Genomic DNA, 18,539 nt, shown 5'->3' with positions numbered 1-18,539 from the left:
GTTTACCATGCTCCTTGCTGTGAACATAAACGTTTTGTTAATGCAGTGTAAAATCACAATGACCTCTTTGGAAGCTGTGTCAAGAGTCTTTAAGTCATCAACAAAAATACTGAAGTATTCTTATGCATGGTTTGCTAGTTAAGCCTTTATCTCCCCTGTCATTCACATTTAATTGCATGTATCCCTACTATATATAATGGCACGTCACAAAGTTCATGGAAACAAATGGAATAGAACATAACCGCGTGCTTCCACAGAACTTTCTGCAACCCCCTTGCATTTCATTCTGCTAAGATGTTGTAGCCTGTATAAATATTTTTGGGTCCAGTCCACCAATTATATACCCTACTCCTCCAAACAGCATGTCACCTGAAAATTTGCAAGACATTAGTAAGAACATCGAGTAGGCTAGAGCACTAGGGAAGTTATTTCCTTCTCTTTTATTTCATGGCATTCTTAATTAGTACGCCTTCCTTAGGAAATATTGCTAAACCAGTTCCAAACCCACCTGAGTCTTCTAGTCTAAATCTCTGTTGTCTACAGGACTATCTTAAGAGAGTTATCAAAGTTTCTGCTGCAATCCAGATATTGTACAGTATTTCCTTTTATATCATAAAAATAAATTGAGTTCATCTTTCATCATTTGCTCTCTCTAATTTCTCCTATCCCTTAAGAGTATCTTTCCCTTTGCCCCCGGCTTGTAAACTATTTAACAGTGTTTAAGAATTTTGTTTGAAATTGACACCAAGTGAGTTTGTAGTTTGTGGCATCAACCTGTTTTTCGGTGCATATAGTTGGAAATACTCTTATATTAGAACTTTTCATTACAGTATCCTCTTCCAATGTGTGAGGGGACTTCAAAAAATCCATTGGAAAATCCCACTATCTATTAATTTCCACAAACTTTTTGAAGTCCCCTCACATATCAGTGTTTTCAGTACCGCATCCTCGTCCATCCATTCTTCCTGATTCTTCAAAGGCTTCAGATAGGGATTGAGCCATCTCATCTATAACTTCTCAGAGTGCTCAGGAAGAATGAACTCATTTATAATCCTTAGGTGCTTTGATCGCCTTGAATGCTTTGAGTTTCCATTTCCTCATTCCACAGTTTGTTTTCCCCTTTCTGATAGGACTGTTGGTAATCCTAATCTTAATTGGGAAAAACACAACAAAAACTATTTGAAACAGCCTTTTACCCTAGACTATTTGAACTCAAATCACAGCCCTGCATTTTCTTTTTGTTCCTGTCATGAATATAAATTAACGCGTTGTCTGTTGGTTTCTGAAAGTGCACTTTGCACCTTTCTCATACCATTCTTTCATGTTTTGGCAATTTGCCTTGGATAGGTACTCATTCTGTCCCTCCAAACTTTCCTGCGTTTCTTTAAAAATTATTCTTTATGGGCAGAGATTGTCAGCAGCAGCTTCAGGATTCAAACACAGGTCTCCTGATTCTAGCTCATATTCTTTCTCTGTAGCAAAATTTACACACCTTCTACTTCCTGATTGATTTTGTTTCCCTTTTACTCTCTGGGATCCCCAACCCTCCCCTGAGAGGTTTGCAGTATTTTTCGATAAATGCAGGATTTATTAAGTGGCCAAAGTTTCACTTAATTGCCGGAGTACTCATGCGAAACCATGAAGGGACATTAGAACTATTAAAGTAAATTGAGAGTCTGCAGATTTAAATCCTAGTCTTAAAGTGGGCCTTTTGATCTTAGCATAAAATCCAAGTGGGTGGGCCCCATGTCTTTCTTGTTTACTACAATCCATGTCCAGCACTTCGCCTAGTGCGCATTAACTGAACAGGTTACTTGAACCTTCTTTGGCACCATTTTCCATACACTTCAGTCTAAATAATTTTAAGGTGCCTTCAAACGTGTACAATTTTGTGTTTTAAACTGAGTTTCTTTATCCTTTTAGGATTTTTGAAAACATAATTACATGGCATTTCTTCAACAATAACAAAACAAATTCACTGCCATTTAGTCGATCCCAACTCATAGCAACCCTATAAGAGAGGGTGGAATTGCCTCTGTGAGTTTCCAAGACTCTTAACTATTTACGGGAGTAGAAAGCACTGTCTTTCTCGCAAGGATCCAATAGTAGTTTCAAACTGCCACACGTGCAGCTCACTGCCCAGTGTGTAGATGACCTCAAAGGTGGGATCCTCTAACATCTGTGGCAGAGAGAATCCACTGTGCTTCTGCTCTGTCCAAATTGCAAGTACTGTGAATTCTGTTAGACCAGTTTTTGTTTCTGCAAAGTAGGTTAATGTCATTGACAATACCAAATTAGAGCTGGGATTAGAGTTGTTTAATCGGGTTCATTAAACTTTGTTTGCTTGTTTATTCATTTGTATTGCTGAAAGTGTATTGAATGCAGTACTCTGTCTGATGTTAGAGTTTGTAAAGGGTCTAGATAATGCTTTTGGTTGACCCTGGGTGGACATCTTTTTTACTTGGGTTCAAATTCCTGTGCCTAGCAACCAGCTGAGAGCTCTGGAGGCATAGTAGTTATGCATTGGGCTTCCAACCACAAGGTCAACAGTTCAAAAGTGCCAACCTGCTGAGGAAACATGAGACTTTCTACTCCCATAAACAGCTAACATGTTCAGAAACCCACAAGGGGCAGTTCTAACCTGCCCTATAGGGTCACTGTGAGTCATAATTGACCTTCTGGCAATGAATTTGTTTTAGGAACCTGCCTTTAGGAATAACGATAACTGTATTAGCCATGAGAATTTTGGCTCAGGTATCGAAAGGTTGCCACTGAATCAGGTCAGCATTTAAAAATAAATCTTATATCATCCTACAAAATTACCAGAGTAACATTTTTAAATCACATAAATGTATGGAAACAGTATTGTTCAGATAGCAAAATTACATGAATATTGCAGGTTAGTACCTTAGCTGCAAAAGGAAAGCTATTATAGTTACAATGCTAGATGAATTAGGTGCTGGAGAAAGCATTAAACACATACACCTTTATATTTCAACATGAGCATTGTTAGCATAAACGCAATATTAAATGGTACATAAAAGGACATTTCTTATAGAAAACAGGATTTAATAGATTAATTTTTTCTAATATTATAAAGTGATATTCTGGAAATTCCCTGTATAGCCAAAACTTAAGTAAAAGCCACACTAAAGTATTTTCATATTGATCTCCACGTCCCGTGCATGTGTATTTTAAGTAGAATAACCAATACTTAGTTTTGAAGCTGTTTCATGAAACTTGTTTGTCATTCGTTGATTTCAGAAAATGCAACGTGTTTGTAATTAGTATTATGTTTGGGGTGAGAGAGCATGATTTGTTAAGCAAGGATTTTAACCCTTACAGGTTTTATGTTACTTTCTATTAACTTTTCTTTTCAATAGTTCAATCATATTAAGAAGGGTTATGCAATCATCACCACAATCAATTTTAGAACCTTTTCTTCTTTCTTGTACTTGTAGTTAGCTTCCCATTTTCTCCCCACCTCCCTGCTATATTCCTAGGAGGTTACTAATCTAGCTACTATCTCTATAGCTTTACCTATCTTGGATTTCGTATACCAAAAATATATACAAAACAAAACACATTTATTATTTAATTAAGTTTTGTTAATCAGGTATTTAAATACAGTAGCATTGTTTGCTTGAAAAGTATCCTATGATAAATTCTTTTTAAAAGAAAATTGAACTTTTGAAATTCATAGTTTGATTGGCTAGGTTTTCTTTAAAGTGGAATGTACCACCTAATATATCACCTTAAACATACTGGTATACTTGGAGATTTTCTTAAAGTATTTCCACTTGTGTGGGGTTTTAAAGTATTGTTATATGTCGGCACGTGGACTTTTTTTGAGAAAGAAATGCTACCTTAGCCTGTAAAAGGGAGGAATCTAATTTTTATGTAGATACCTAGAAATCATTTTGAAGGAATATTTAACTTACCATAATGTTACTGTGTGTGTGTGTGTGTGTGTGTGTGCCAAATTAGGAACACGTTTCCTATAATCTCTCTCAAAGGGTATGAGATGTAGATCATTAACCATGGCATAAGTTATATCTTGACTCCCAGACTAATGAAAGTCCTTAGAATATCCTAAAATTATTGAAACTCTTAAAAACCCTTGCAGCTAGCTTCTAGGATTGTCAAGAGTAAAACCGAATTTTCTTGACCCATTTTCTCCAACTATTCCCAAACTTGAACATGAATAGTTGGTTTCTTTAGGCATCCAAACACTCGAAAAATATAATATTCTCTCTACTTTGAAGTTAGAGAACAAGTTAAAGAATAGAGTTGAGTGGTTGTCTGGGGTTACCAAAGATTAGTAACACCTCACTTATCTGGCAGGCATTACTTTGGTAATGACAATTTTCAGATACAGCAGAAAATAAGAAGTAAGCCCTTAAAAGTTTTTGAGCAAACCCCCCCCCCCAGAAAAACCCATTAAAAAAAATAAAAGTCCGCATTACAGTCATGGCCATAACTCATTGGGAGACCCTTACTCACCTAGTCTTTCTTTATTATATACTTTCTTTACTATAAAATGCCCTTTTTTTGATCATCTGGTTTGCCATCAAGGCAGAGTGTGAGAAAGGGAGAGGGAGGAAAGCTCCTAAAAGCTGACTCACGGCCAGCAGTCAAAAGTGATTACTTAAAATGAGGAAATGCACAGTCCAAGTGTAGGAGCCAAGGGGCCTTTAGTGTGAAGATAGAAACCCCTGTGCTCTAAGATCCCCTGAAAGCACCATCATATTAAAATACAGTATAATACTTGAGCATAATAATTACGGAGTCATTAAAAGGAGGGAAAGTATATACACCTTGTTTAAGAAGGATCTCTGGTGGTGCAGCCAATTAAGCACTGGGCTGATAATCACATGACGGACAGTTCAAGCCTAGCAGCCAATCTATGGGAGAAAAGAGATGCAATCTGCTCCTATAAAATAAACCCTATCGATGGGTTGCAATACATCAGGTGAATGTCTAAGAATATGGTGACAAGGGAAAGATTACTGAAGTCACAAAACTTATTACCCTGTTAATGCACTTATTTACAGGTTGCTTTTGAAGTTTTAAATTAAAAATAGTTAAAATATTTCCAAAAGTTTGCCTGTCAAAGAGAACCTTAATCTGTCATCTGGAAACTTGACATATGAGCAACAACATTTCATTCCCAGGCAGTGCCAAATCAATTAGGTGTTAATTGTAGTTGTTAAAGGTAGGTTTGAAATTCAGCCTTTAGTTTAATCAGTACAATCTAACTCAAAAAGCAGCCCTGATCACCTCTACTTTGATGTGTATTCCCAGTACCACTTACACCAATGTTGTAACCATCATGATTTAAGAAATAAGCCCTTAAAAGTCTTTCTGATCCAGAAATGAAGCTATATTATTGAAAGTTGGTGAAGAGAGTGGACGCTGGAGTCAGACTGTCTGGTATCAAATTCTGGCTCTATTATTTACTAGCTTTGAAATCTAAATTAAAGCCATGTGCTGCATGATACGCATGCATCTGTTCAGGCACTGTGTGGCCCCCTATATGTCCTTATGATCCCATAAAGTCCTAAAAGAGTTCCAACAGCCTGAATGGGACACCACAAACACAGCAGCTTCCTGTATGTTGCATGCCACTTAAATCCAAAGCTACTGTGCTGCCAAGTGTTTATAATGGTGCAGTGCATCCATCACTGGTAATATGAGGGATTACCAAGAAAAAAAAAGGAAAAAAGCTCCACTGAGCAGAACTTTCCTAGTACCCATTCTTCCTGCTAGGTGAACATTGAGCAATTCCCTCTGAGTTTATGCACCCAGCGGTGTCACCTGGGAAGGTTCTCTCTGGTCACAGTGAATTTCTTCCTAAAAGCAATTTCACTCAAGCCTCATTTTTTGCGATGGCCGATTTAAGAGAAGAGCATGAGGCTGTGAAATTGTGTTTCCTGTTCAGGAAAAAATGCCATAGAAACTGTTGTGATATTGAACACAGCATACAAGGAGAGCACTGTGAGAAAAATTCAAGTGTATGAGTAGTTTTCTCGTTAAAAAAAATAAGAAAGGAACAATTCACTTTATCCTAAGAAACAGTAAATCATTATGTAAATAGGCTCCTATTTACCTAATGATTTACTTATATAAATATTTATATAACAATGACCATACTTTATTAACATACTTATGCAGGCTTCAAACCTGAGTATCTTTTGTTCGTTTTTTGTTTAACAACATCACCAATTTGTTAATGCAGGCATGATCCCCTCTTAATCACTTTTTTCATTTGTTGGTTCTTTTTTTTTATGTTATCTGTTAAAATGGGCTCCAGTTGAACAATCTGTAGTGTGTCTTCCTTGTGCTCCCGAAATAGTTCTTAGGCTCTCTGGTAGTTACATAATCTGATGTCAGTTTGGGATTTAAGGGGATTAAAAGTGAAGGGGTAGAATCTAAGTCTGTTAATCGAATCATAGCCAATGAGCCGTCTGTGTGGGCACGGCATTCTGGGAAATTCAGTATTCCTTCCTGGAGGTGAGAGACACTTCTCACTCTCTCCCTTGGAGACTCTCTACTGACAAGGCTCACTCCCTGCGAGACATTTCTGAGGAGAAGCCACATGAAGCCACTCTGATGCAGCCAGAGCTCTGGGAGCTAGAGGAACCACATGGAGACCCCTGACAGCGCTGAAATGCTTGCAACACCACTGGATCCACAAGACTTCCAACCCACTGACCTGTGATCTTCCTGCATTCGGCATCATTGTATGTGTTTCTTGAGTCTGAAGAGGCCTTTATAGATTGGTATCAGACATATGGGCTAATATCGGACTTAGGGACTTGATCTAGACTGGGCTAGGATGTTTTCTCAACGTTCAATTGCTCTGGTATATAAACCTTTCTTATACACATATGAGTGTCCATGGATTTGTTTCTCTAGTCTACCTGGCCTACCACAGGCTGCAAACTACTGATAGACTACTAGAGTGCCCTTGAGAAACTTGGTGAACCTCACTGTCTGTGAGCTTATGGAGTAACTAGAAACTACTAAAGAAACTACCATAGGAGCACTGGTGACAGGCCAGTAATTTGAACTCGCCAGCCATTCTGTGCAAGACGAATGTGGCAGGATGTGTTGGTAACGATTAATCTTAAGAAACCCTGGAGGCAGTTCTATGTCTTACAGGGATGCTATAAGTAGGAATTGATTTCATGCCCGTGTGTTTAGAGAAACTACCATATATTGTGTGTACCCTATGTACTTTCTCACTTAAAAAATAAACAGCATTACCCTCTTTTACAGATGAAGAGATTGAGGTTTAAAAGTGTTAAAGAATTTGCTCAAGATAACACACAGGTTAGATGGTAGAAATGATAGTTAAACAAGATCCATCTAATCACAAGCCCAGGCACTTTCAACTGTATCTTTTTGCCTTTCAAAAGGAAGTAATTTCTTTTCATAGTTTATAAACGTATATATCCTCATTAGAACCAATGTGGAATAATTCCGTGTGGGCTAACAATTGGTCTGTAACTTAGATTCTGTGAATCAGCACCCAGAAGGTGTTTTTTATGAAACAAGAAACAGAAATATGATGTCATATTCTTCTAGGGAACCAGCAGCTAAACAACTTGGTCAAATTTTTCAAGAAGAAGCTTAGGAGGGTAGGAAGATTTTCTTCTCTTCTCTACTCCTAAGTGGTTTTAATTCATTAATTGATTGATTTTTAACAGAAATCATAATTCCTCTTGCTTTTTTTTCTTTTTTAAACATTTTATTAGGGGCTCATAAAACTCTTATCACAATCCATACATATACATACATCAGTTGTATACAGCACATCTGTACATTCTTTGCCCTCATCATTTTCAAAGCATTTGATCTCCACTTAAGCCCTTGGCATCAGGTCCTCTTTTTTCCCCCTCCCTCCCAGCTCCCCCCTCTCTCATGAGCCCTTGATAATTTATAGATTATTATTTTGTCATATCTTGCCCTATCCAGCATCTCCCTTCACCCCCTTCTCTGTTGTCCGTCCCCTAGAGAGGAGGTCATATGTAGATCCTTGTAATCGGTTCCCCCTTTCCAACCCACTCACCCTCTACTCTCCCAGTATCACCCCTCACACCCTTGGTCCTGAAGGCATCATCCACCCTGGATTCCCTGTGCCTCCAGCTCCTATATGCACCCGTGTACAACCTCTGCTCTATCCAGTCTTGCAAGGTAGAATTCGGATCGTGGTACTTGGGGGGTGGAAGCATCCAGGATCTGGGGGAAAGCTGTATTCTTCTTCAGTGCTACATCACACCCTGACAGACTCATCTCCTCCCCTAGACCCCTCTGTGAGGGGATCTCCAGTGACCGACAAATGGGCTTTGGGTCTCCACTCTGCACTTCCCCCTTCATTCAATATGGTATATATATATATTTGGATGATGCCTTATACCTGGTCCCTTTGGCACCTCATGATCGCACAGGCTGGTGTGCTTTTTCCATGTGGACTTTTTTGCTTCTTAGTAGAGGCCCAAGGTCCTTCCGCCACCTTAATACTAAACCTATAAATATAGACACATAGATCTATTTCCCCATCCTCATATATATATTTGCATGTACATGTCTTTGTCCAAACCTCTATAAATGCCCTTTGCCTCCTAGCTCTTTCCTCCATCTCCCTTGACTTTCCTCCTGCCCCACTATCTTGCTCCGTCCCCTCCTGAGTTACAGCTATACCTCTTCTTTACGTAACCTTACCCTTGATCATTCCCCACCAGGCCTGCCACTCCCCCCTCACCACCAATTTGGGTCCCATGTTGTTCCCTTGTCCCTGTGTTTGTTAACACCACTTCCTTACCCCCCCCCACCTCCCCCTATCCCAAGTCCTCCTGGAATTGTCGGTCCCGTTGTTTTTCCTCCAGATAGTTCATCCAGCCTGTCCTATTTAGACAGACCTGTGGAGATAATAACATGCACAAAAACAAGACAGAGGAAAACAAAGCAACAGTATACAACCAGACAACAAACCATTGACAAAGAACAAAACAAAGTACATCAAGAAAGAAAAGCTTGTAGTTAGTTCAAGGATCCTTTGTTGGCCTTTAGGAGTGTTTTCCAGTCCAGTCTGTTGGGGCACCCCACCCTGGCCCCAAAGTCCACTTTCAGCCTTCCCTGGGGACCTTACCGCTCCATTCCCTGCTGTTTCGCTGCACTCCCCCAGTGCTTTGCCTCGGTGTGGTGGAATCAGGTCAGGTGCAATTCGCACACTGTGTCTCCGGTGCTGTCCCCTGTATCACCCTTGGTCACTGAGGAGCATCATGTCTCATAGTAGGGCCAGCCATGTTGTCCTCTCTGTGGACTGGCTGCTCTAATCAGGAACATCATCCTCACGGCCTGGTGCTTTTTTGTTTTTTTTTTAATAAACTGCATTATTGGGATATAATCCAAATATAATATTTGAGTCATTCAAGCATATTAAGAAGAGCTATACAATCAATATCCCAATTAATTTTTAGACATTTCCTTCTGTCTTACATTCCTTGTTATTTTTTTTTCCTTCTAGTCCTCTCTGGCAGGTGGTTTTCTTTTTGTTTTTCCTGAGGAGTATTCAGAATGTTACACGCCTAGAAAATTGAGCACCTTCAGGCCTTGTTGTCTGATACCATGTGTGTTGTTTTAGGCATCAATTTATATGGTCGGTCAGTCAAGTCTCTCACTCACTCACTGCATAACCTTGGCCCTAATTAACTGCCGAAGGAATTTGGATAATTATAGCACTATTCAAGTGCCATACAAAATTATGAACTTGAAACCTAACCCTGCTATATTTGGTCGAACACTTAAACAACTCAGCCTTAATGGCTAGAACGTCTTCTCTTTGGTGAGGCATGTGATGTTAATTGGTATTGCTATCGCAGGCTTTACATGACCCTCAAGGAGCCCCGAGGCTTAGTGGTTACATATTGGGCAGCAGTCTGCAAGGTTGGCAATTCAAAACCACCAGTCACTCCAAGGGAGAATGATGGGGCTTTCTACTCCCATAAAGAATTACAGTCTCAGGAACTCACAAATGCAATTCTACTCCGTTCTGTACGGTCACTATGAGTCAGCATCAATTCCATGGCAATGAGTTGGATTTTGGTTTGGATATGGCCAGATGTTCCCAAGCCCTGCTCTAGATAAAAATATTTTGACATAGAAATATGGGTTTGACTAGAGACACAGTGCAGGAATTGGGCCCAATCTCACCCCATCCACCGAAGCAAAATACTAAGGGTATGCAGCAGAACAGCAAGGGGAGCAGAGCAAGGAAGTCCCCAGGGAATATAAAAAATAGTCTTTGGGGCTAGGGCATAGCACTCCATCAGGTTCTACCAGAAAATACTTCTAAAGATCAACAAACAGATCTTGAACTATTTACAGGCTTTTCTTTGTTTTTGTAAAAATTTTTGGTGGTGGTGGTGGTTTGTTTTCTTTTGTTGCTTTGTTGTGTTCTGTCTTTTTTTGTGCATATTACTATCTCTGCAAGTCTATCTAGATAAGATAGGTGGAATAAACAATCTGGAGGAGAAAACAATGGACCCTACAGTTCCTGGGGGACATGGGAGAGGAGGAGGCAGGTGGGGAAAGGAAGTGGGTATTAACAAATCCAGGGACAGGGGAATAACAAGTGATGCAAAATCGATGGTAAGCAGGGTATAAGAGGCCTGGTAGGGCTTGATCAAGGGCAATGTAACCCAGAGGAATTAATGAAACCCAAATGAAGGCTGAACATGATAGTGGGAAGAAGAAAGTAAAAAGATATAGAGGAAAGAACTAGGAGGCAAAGGGCATTTAGAGATGTCTAAATACAGGCATGTACATATGTAAATGCATTTATATATGAAAATGGGGAAATAGATCTATGTGCATATATTTATAGGTTTAGTATTAAAGTAGCCAGGTGGACATTGGGCCTCTACTCAAGTACTCCCTCAGTGTAAGAACACTTTGCTCTATTAAACTGGCATTCCATGATGCTCACCTTCCTGACATGATTGCTGAAGACAAAGCAGGTGCATAAGCAAATCTGGTGAAGAAAGCTGATGGTGCCCAGCTATCAAAAGTTATAGTGCCTGGGGTCTTAAAGGCTTGAAGATAAACAAGCACCATCTAGCTGAGAAGCAACAAAGCTCACATGGAAAAAGCAACCAGCCTGTGCGATCACAAGGTGCTGAAGGAGTCAAGTATCAGGCATCAAAGAACAAAGAATGAGGGGGTGTGCGGAGTGGGGACCCAAAGCCCATCTGTAGGCAACTGTACATTCCCTTAGGGAAAGGTTGCTGGTAAAAGGCGAGCCAGCCAGGGCACAGTATAGCAATGGTGAAACATGCAACTTTCCTCTAGTTCTTTAATGTTTCCTCACCACCACCCCCACTATCATGACCCCAATTCTACCTTACAAATCCGGCTAGACCAGAGCATGTACACTGGTACAGATAAGAACAGGAAATCCAGGACAGATAAACCCCTCAGGACAAATAATGGAAGTAGCGATACCAGGAGTGTGGAGGGAGGGTGAGGTAGAAAGGGGGAACTGATCACAAGAATCTACATATAACCCCCTCCCTGGGGGACACACAACAGAAAAGTGGATGAAGGGGGATGTCATGCAGTGTAAGAAATGACAAGATAATAATAATTTATAAATTATCAAGTGTTCGTGAGGGGTGGGAGGGGAAAAGATGAGGAGTTGATACCAAGGGCTCAAGTAGAAGGCAAATGTTTTGAAAATGATGACAGCAACAAATGTACAAATGTGCTTGACATAATGGATGATGTATGGATGGATTGTGATAAGAGTTGTATGAGCCCCTGATAAAATGATTTTTAAATGAAATATAGATTTGCAGAGAAGCCAAATATTTGAGGTGACAAAAATGTCCCTTTCAGGAAATTGTCCCTTGTTGAGGAACCCTGACAATGCAGTTGGAACCCACGAGCCTCTCCGAAGAAGAAAGATGTGGTCGTCTGCTTCTATAGAGATTTATGACTTTGGAAACTCTGTAGAGTTGCTGTGAGTTTGAACCAACTCAACAGCAGTGGCTTTGGTTGTTGTTTTGTTGTTGTTTTTTTTTAATCTTCAAGTGCCTTGAAACAAACAGACTGTTAAAACTCCCTACACTAAATTAATGTCTTAAAAATGCTAGTATCTGATACATAGCAGGTGTTCTGCCAATATGTATTGAATAAAGAGTTTGATTTTCATTATAGGACTAAAGAAAAGTTTTTTATCGGTATAAGTTTTGCCGTAGAGGTCAAGAATTCCTACATCTGATAAGAAGTAACCAATTTTGTGTCAAACAATGCTGCTGGTATACTTACCTGGCAGGGGAGACACCATGACCACGAAGGTGGTTTTCCCAGGGCGAGGCTTATCCATTGCACTGCGGGTGTGCCGACCCCTGCGGTTTCCCCAAATGTGGGAAACTCGACAGCATAATTGGTGGTAGTGGGGAACTGCGTTCGTTTGCGCTCTCCCCTGTAATAAAAAAAATGCTGCTGGTGTAATGGGACTCAAGAATTGTTTCCCTTTGTCTGTCACAAAGAGGTGACCTTGAGAGAAAGGCACACTTAATCTCTTGGGACTTTGGTTTCTTTGTAAAAAGAGGCTATGTGATTCGAAGGTCTTGAAAGGGCCTTCCAACCCAAAGTTGTATTATCTGAGATCATTTCCTTTAAAGCTGTCCTTACTGCTTAATCCAGAAGTATAAGCAAACGCTAAGGCGTGCCTATCTCTTATGCTTAGAAGCAGCTATCAAACTGCCTGTATTTGAATAAAAACATAGGGGCTTGTGAAAAGGGCTGGTGAAAAATGATATAGAACAATTATATTTAGAGTAGCCGGTGTTTGAGAAAACTTAGACATGCTGGTAGAAAAATGTACATGTAAATAAATTCATATGACACTTTTTATCCACACTCAAAGGCGTGTAGATAAAAACAGATTTTTCCTATCAATTTGGTACAAATTTTAGGATAATTTTTAGAGATATTAAGAAACAGTCTTAATAAACCATCCAGAGTATAAATTGGTACCACCATTCCAAAAGTTCATGGAAAAGTGGGATTCAAAGGTGATGGAATTTTCCCACAAACTTTGTAATGCCCCCTTTTCTGTGGGGTTATCAATTGGATTCTGCCTATGGCAACCCCCTGTGTGTCTGAGTAGAAATCTCTAGTGTTCCCAGTGGCTGTTTTTTGCAAAGTAGATTATCACGCCATTCTTCCAAGGTGCCTCTGGGTAAACTCAAACCTCGAACCTTACAATTAGCAGCTACGTGTGTTACCCATTTGTACCACTGAGGGCCCCACCAAAATCTCTAGGTGGTAAAATTGTGCTATCACTTTAATGTTCCTCACTACTTTCTTGTTTTCCACATTTGCTATGTACATCCAAGCCTTATCAATCACAAAATATTATACAAGGAAGATTCAATAGGTCCGTGGGAAAATTGCATGCTTCATTTGTTCTCTGAATTTTTTAAAGCCCCCTTATACGTGTCTTTTAAGTTGGGCTTGTCTTCAATAAGTTTATGGAAGTAGTCCCTTCTCATCTCCACTACTTAATAGTTCCTTACTTTTATTTCTCAACAGGTCTCCAGAGAAGGTTGGGTTTTCAACATTAAAGGTAAGTTGTGCTTCTTCGAAGTTTAAATGTGTGTCTCTAAATTGCATACATTTTTCATTTGAGTTTTCTATGTAATTTTTCATTTCCTTGCTGTTGCCTTTTTGCTCCCTGAATACTGTTATTCGATCCTTCTAGTTATAATTAGGTACTCTAGAAATATATAAATATTGTACTTATAAAAAAGGGACAATACAAATTTTTCAGATTTCCACTAACTTTTATTTGACATGATTTTTAGAACAAAAGAACACTATAAATTCTATTGCTTTTTTTCTGGGTTGCATGTGTGTGTTTTGATTTAAAAATACTTGCATGGCAAAAGTGTGCAGTTATCAAAACTTTTATATACTGCATGTGAGCATGTATATTGGTAAAATCACTATCTTTAAAAATCAATCCAAAACAACAAAAAAAAAGAAAAACAAACAAAAAACCAATCCCAGCCCTATATCCAAGCAGAGGAATTTGGCACTGATACATTATACCACTAAGAGCCATTTTTAAAGACAAGAATATCACTAAACAGAACTATTTCTATCAGAGTACATAATGTATGTGTCTGCATGTTGTTTGCATGTATGTATGCATAACCTCAAACATGCTCTTTTTTTGTTTCCCAGTTCCTGTGCACTTAAACACAGTGAATACTGGTCTTTTGAATAAACTGTAGTATATCCATGTGGCATTTCATATAGCAGTGGGAATGAATCGAATAGTTATTTATACACAGTGAAAGTGTTAATTAGGGGGAATAGGCAATTCACAGAAAAATACATGCAAGTAGATTCCATTTATGTTTAGTTCAAAATAATTCAAAATTAAGGATATATGGGCTAGGCATGTAAGCATGGTAAAACTATAAAGCAAAATGAGAAGCACAAAATTTAGTATGTTACTGCTAACGAGGGAAGAATTTGCCAGAGAGAAAAGGATATACATGAGACCTGAAAGCTAATAATAATGTATTTCATTTTTCTTAAACTGAGTAAGAAAATTCATAGTCTAATTCTTTGTAATATTTCATAAAACTGATTTTGTATTTTCTCTATATTTGCTATAACTAATTTATAAAATTAAGTCACTCACATGGTTAAACTTCACTCGGTGCAAAAGTGTATATGGTCAAAATTTAGCTTCCCACACATCCTTGATCCTCCACTTCCCAAATATCATGTCCACAGGTTTTACATGTCTCTTTCCTCTGTAGAAATGTTTAGTGTATTGTCATTAACTCAGTTTTTACAGATAACTTGAATAACATTGGCTACCAGTGTGTTAATTAAACAAATAAATAGGAAACTGGATGTGATTCTCTTTTTGCTGTATATTTTTAAATAAGTATAAATTCACAAAAAGGAGCCCTAACAGTGCTTGTGAATAAGGTGTAAGGCTGCTAACCACAGGGTCAGTAGTTCAAGCTCACTAGCTGCTCTGTGGGAGACAGATGAGGCTGACTGCTCCTGTACAGATTTAGTCCTGGACACTCTATGTAAGGTTCCTGTGAGTTAGAATCAACTTGCTAGCAGTGGGTAGGGTTTGGGCTTGTAGTTCACAGGAAACTGTAATGAGAGTACAGTGATCCTCTGTTTATCCTTCATCCAGTGTCTTCAATGGCTATATAATGTTGACATTGGAACTATGGAAGTATATAGTTCAAAGTCATTTTATCACATGTATATATTTGTGTAACCAACACCGTAAGGATTTCCCACATGGATATCCCTTTATAATCACACCCACGACCTCTCCCACATCACCCCTAACCTCAGGCAACCAATAATCCGATTTCCAGCTCGCTAATTTTTTCATATTGAGCATATTATTTAAATGGAATTCTATATATGACATTTTAAGATTGCCTTTTTTATTCAGCATAATTCTCTTGAATCCCATCCAAATTGTTGGGTGTATCAACGATACATTGTTATTATACTTAGTAATATTCTATGGTATGGATATATTCAAAATACCAAGTACATCTGATGTGTAACAGTATATTTATCAATGTCTTAGGCAAAGACTCCTTAAGAAAGGAAGGAGTCTTATGTAGTCTTGGTTGTTGTTTAATTTTTATGGTCTCCAAGAAGAGATATGTATTCAAAATGAGGTCTGCAGAACAGAATAGACCTGCAGTTGTGGTGAGGTGTGAAGGTGAGCCACAGTGACAAGCTGAGCTGCAGGGCAGGCTAACAGTCCCACAGGGCAGCCTCGGAATGTTTTCATCTAATGGCCTCATCTTTGGAGCCTACCCAGGAGGATAAATGAGGTGTGTTTCCATACAAGTACGGGGGTTACGATTCCAACGCATATTTGGGGAGCCACAATTCAAGTCTATAACATCCTCTCTCCTTTTTAAACACTAGTTTTTGCTTGCAGTTCTCTGGGTGTACCAGTTACTGATGAATCTGAGTTGATCCTAGTTGCGCTGCTTCTTAAAATTGAAAAACTCAAATCTTATAACCAAATATTACAAAAGTGATGTAGTTAGCTTTTAAATACACAACACAGAGGGTAAAGTAGTATAAAGCATCTCAACCCAACCCAACCCATAGCTGTTGAGCTGATTCTGACTCCCAGCGACCCTATGGATCAGAAGAGAACTTCCCTTAGGGTTTCTAAGGCCATAATCTTTATAGAAGCAGATTGCCGCATTTTTCTCCTGTGCCGTTGCTTCTGGGTGCCAACTGCTTTAACCACCGCATCACCAGGACTCTCTATAAATCCTGTAGAACTTTCATAATCTGCCTTCTCTTTTAAGGAAGCATGTGTCTTGACGTTCTAGAGAGAGGGCTTGATAAATGGGCACGCTGGGGTTTCCAAGTCAGTGCATTGCAGTAACGGCTCAGCTACGTGAGGACGGTTTCAGGTACATTCCATTGGTGTTAGCCACGAGCTTGACTTCCTTTGCTTTATCAAAACAAAAAACAAAAAAACCTGGATCAGGGTGCTAGGACAAGGTCTTGAACCTTGTATATCACTGGGGAAGAATCAGAGTTGTCTAATTGGGCTTTACTGAAACATCTGATTAACTTCACCAGAGACCAAGTTCGCTTAAGTTCCCTATCACTTCTTTAAACTTGTGACCTAGGATTAGTTTTTCCTATAGGGCTTGATATCTTTCAGGAGTTCAAAGTCCAAGAGAGTTTTGTTCAAATAAAAGCAAAAGTCTAGTCACTGCTTGGCAGTTTTGGTCAGTGACCTTTGTAAGAACTTCATTAAAGGAAATTAAATTGAGGTATAGGAATTCTTCTTCATGTGTATGTTTGGATTTTTCTACTTAATGTTAACAGTTACTGGAAAACAGTTGGCTAAAATGCTTAATTGGTAGGGCAGCTTAAGATGAATGCTTACATGTACCCTTTATTATTTTTTAAATCACTTTATTGGGGGCTCATACAATTCTTATCACAATCCATACATACATCAGTGTGTAAAGCACCTTTGTACATTCGTTGCCCTCATCATTCTCAAAACATGTGCTCTCCACTTAAGCCCCTGGCATTAGCTCCTCATTTCCCCCCTCCCTCTCTGCTCCCACCTCCCTCATGAACCCTTGATAATTTATAAAGTATTATTATTTTGTCATACCTTATACTGTATGACGTCTCCCTTCACCCACTTTGCTGTTGTCCGTCCCCCAGGGAGGAGGTTATATGTAGATCCCTGTAATCGGTTCCCCCTTTCTACCCTACCCTCCTGTCACCCTTTATTCTTAATGAGCATCAGTTTTCATGTATTCTCTCTTGCTTTCCCTCATCTTGTGAAGGTTATTGTATTAACTGGTTTTGATTAGATTTGCTTTAGTTTAAAACTGGGGTTCCATTGGAGGGCTTATCAACTTTAAGATATGTGTATAAACTGAAGAAAAGCCAAAGCGGGCATTTTTCCACATGTGTTCAGCAAATGATCGCTTGGTGCCACACATTCTTTTTAAGTGCTGGGTAAATAGTGGTGGGCAGATCAAACAAGATCTCGGCTCTTGTGGACCTTATGTTCTAGTTGGGCAGGAAGAAACAAAAAAATGCAAGCTAACAAGGTCATTTCAAATAATGATATGTGCAATGTAGGAAAAGCTAGGATACTCTGATAGAAAGGTAGGGGAGTGATTACACAACCTTGTAAGTATTCTCAAATATTTAATTGTATGATACATAAATTATGTAAAAATCATTTTAAAAAGAAAGGTAGGGAGTAAGGCTTGTTTAAAATGGCCAGAGAAGGCTTTTCTCAAGCAATAATTTGAGCTACTACCTTAATAGCAAGGGAACCATTTACTTTGACCAAAGTATAACTGTAGGGGAGGCATGGGAGAGGGACTGAGAAATACAGAAGGCAGAAATACTGTTCTCGGGAACCAAATATTCCGTGGCAAAATTCAAATAATTGAAGCACTGGTTGGTTCACTGCCCTAATGGCCGTTTTATGTATAAAAAAAGATAAGCACTGATAATTTGTTATTTCGTAGTTAATACTAAAATAACAACAATAAAAGAGGTACACAAAACTACATTAGGTTATAAGAAATCATTTTAAAATATTAATGAAAATATTAAGTAATACCTGACCAAAATAAACAATAAAACTGCCATTTGAGATATTTCCATATTGTTTCTTGATTTAGCATCCTCACTTGAAACATGATTACCTTAGGTTTTATCCGAGCATCATCAGCTGTGTGATTTCTCCTTAACTGTCTTTTCACAAGGAGTCGGATCCCATTCCTTTCGAGGTAGGCCAATTAGACTATAGTCATAGAGTTTGATAGATTAGGAACAGTTAGGAGACTTCTCTGAACATACCATGTTCATCTTTGAAAAGCCACTTTCTGCTTCTGATGAACTTACAGCAATTGTTCTATTTTTAGCTCTTTGAGCACTTTCAGCAATTGCGTAATTCACTC

The 18,539-nt window shown here is 38.9% G+C and overlaps 1 protein-coding gene and 1 non-coding gene across 2 annotated transcripts in view; both read left to right on the top strand.

Moving 5' to 3' along the window:
• The window catches only part of WDR44 (WD repeat domain 44), a 97,853-nt gene that overhangs the window by 24,349 nt on the left and 54,965 nt on the right, over positions 1–18,539 (top strand). The window contains exon 2 of the mRNA XM_075538518.1: positions 13,606–13,639. Within this exon, the coding sequence (XP_075394633.1) occupies positions 13,606–13,639 (34 nt within the window). The remainder of the gene's footprint in view (positions 1–13,605; positions 13,640–18,539) is intronic.
• On the top strand, positions 12,326–12,493 carry LOC142435515 (U1 spliceosomal RNA). The gene has a single exon (XR_012781558.1). It is a non-coding gene; the product is annotated as a U1 spliceosomal RNA (small nuclear RNA).

The sequence above is a fragment of the Tenrec ecaudatus genome, chromosome X (assembly GCF_050624435.1).
Source record: "Tenrec ecaudatus isolate mTenEca1 chromosome X, mTenEca1.hap1, whole genome shotgun sequence".
Taxonomy (NCBI): Eukaryota; Metazoa; Chordata; class Mammalia; order Afrosoricida; family Tenrecidae; genus Tenrec; species Tenrec ecaudatus.
This window is presented reverse-complemented; position numbering and strand designations above follow the sequence as displayed.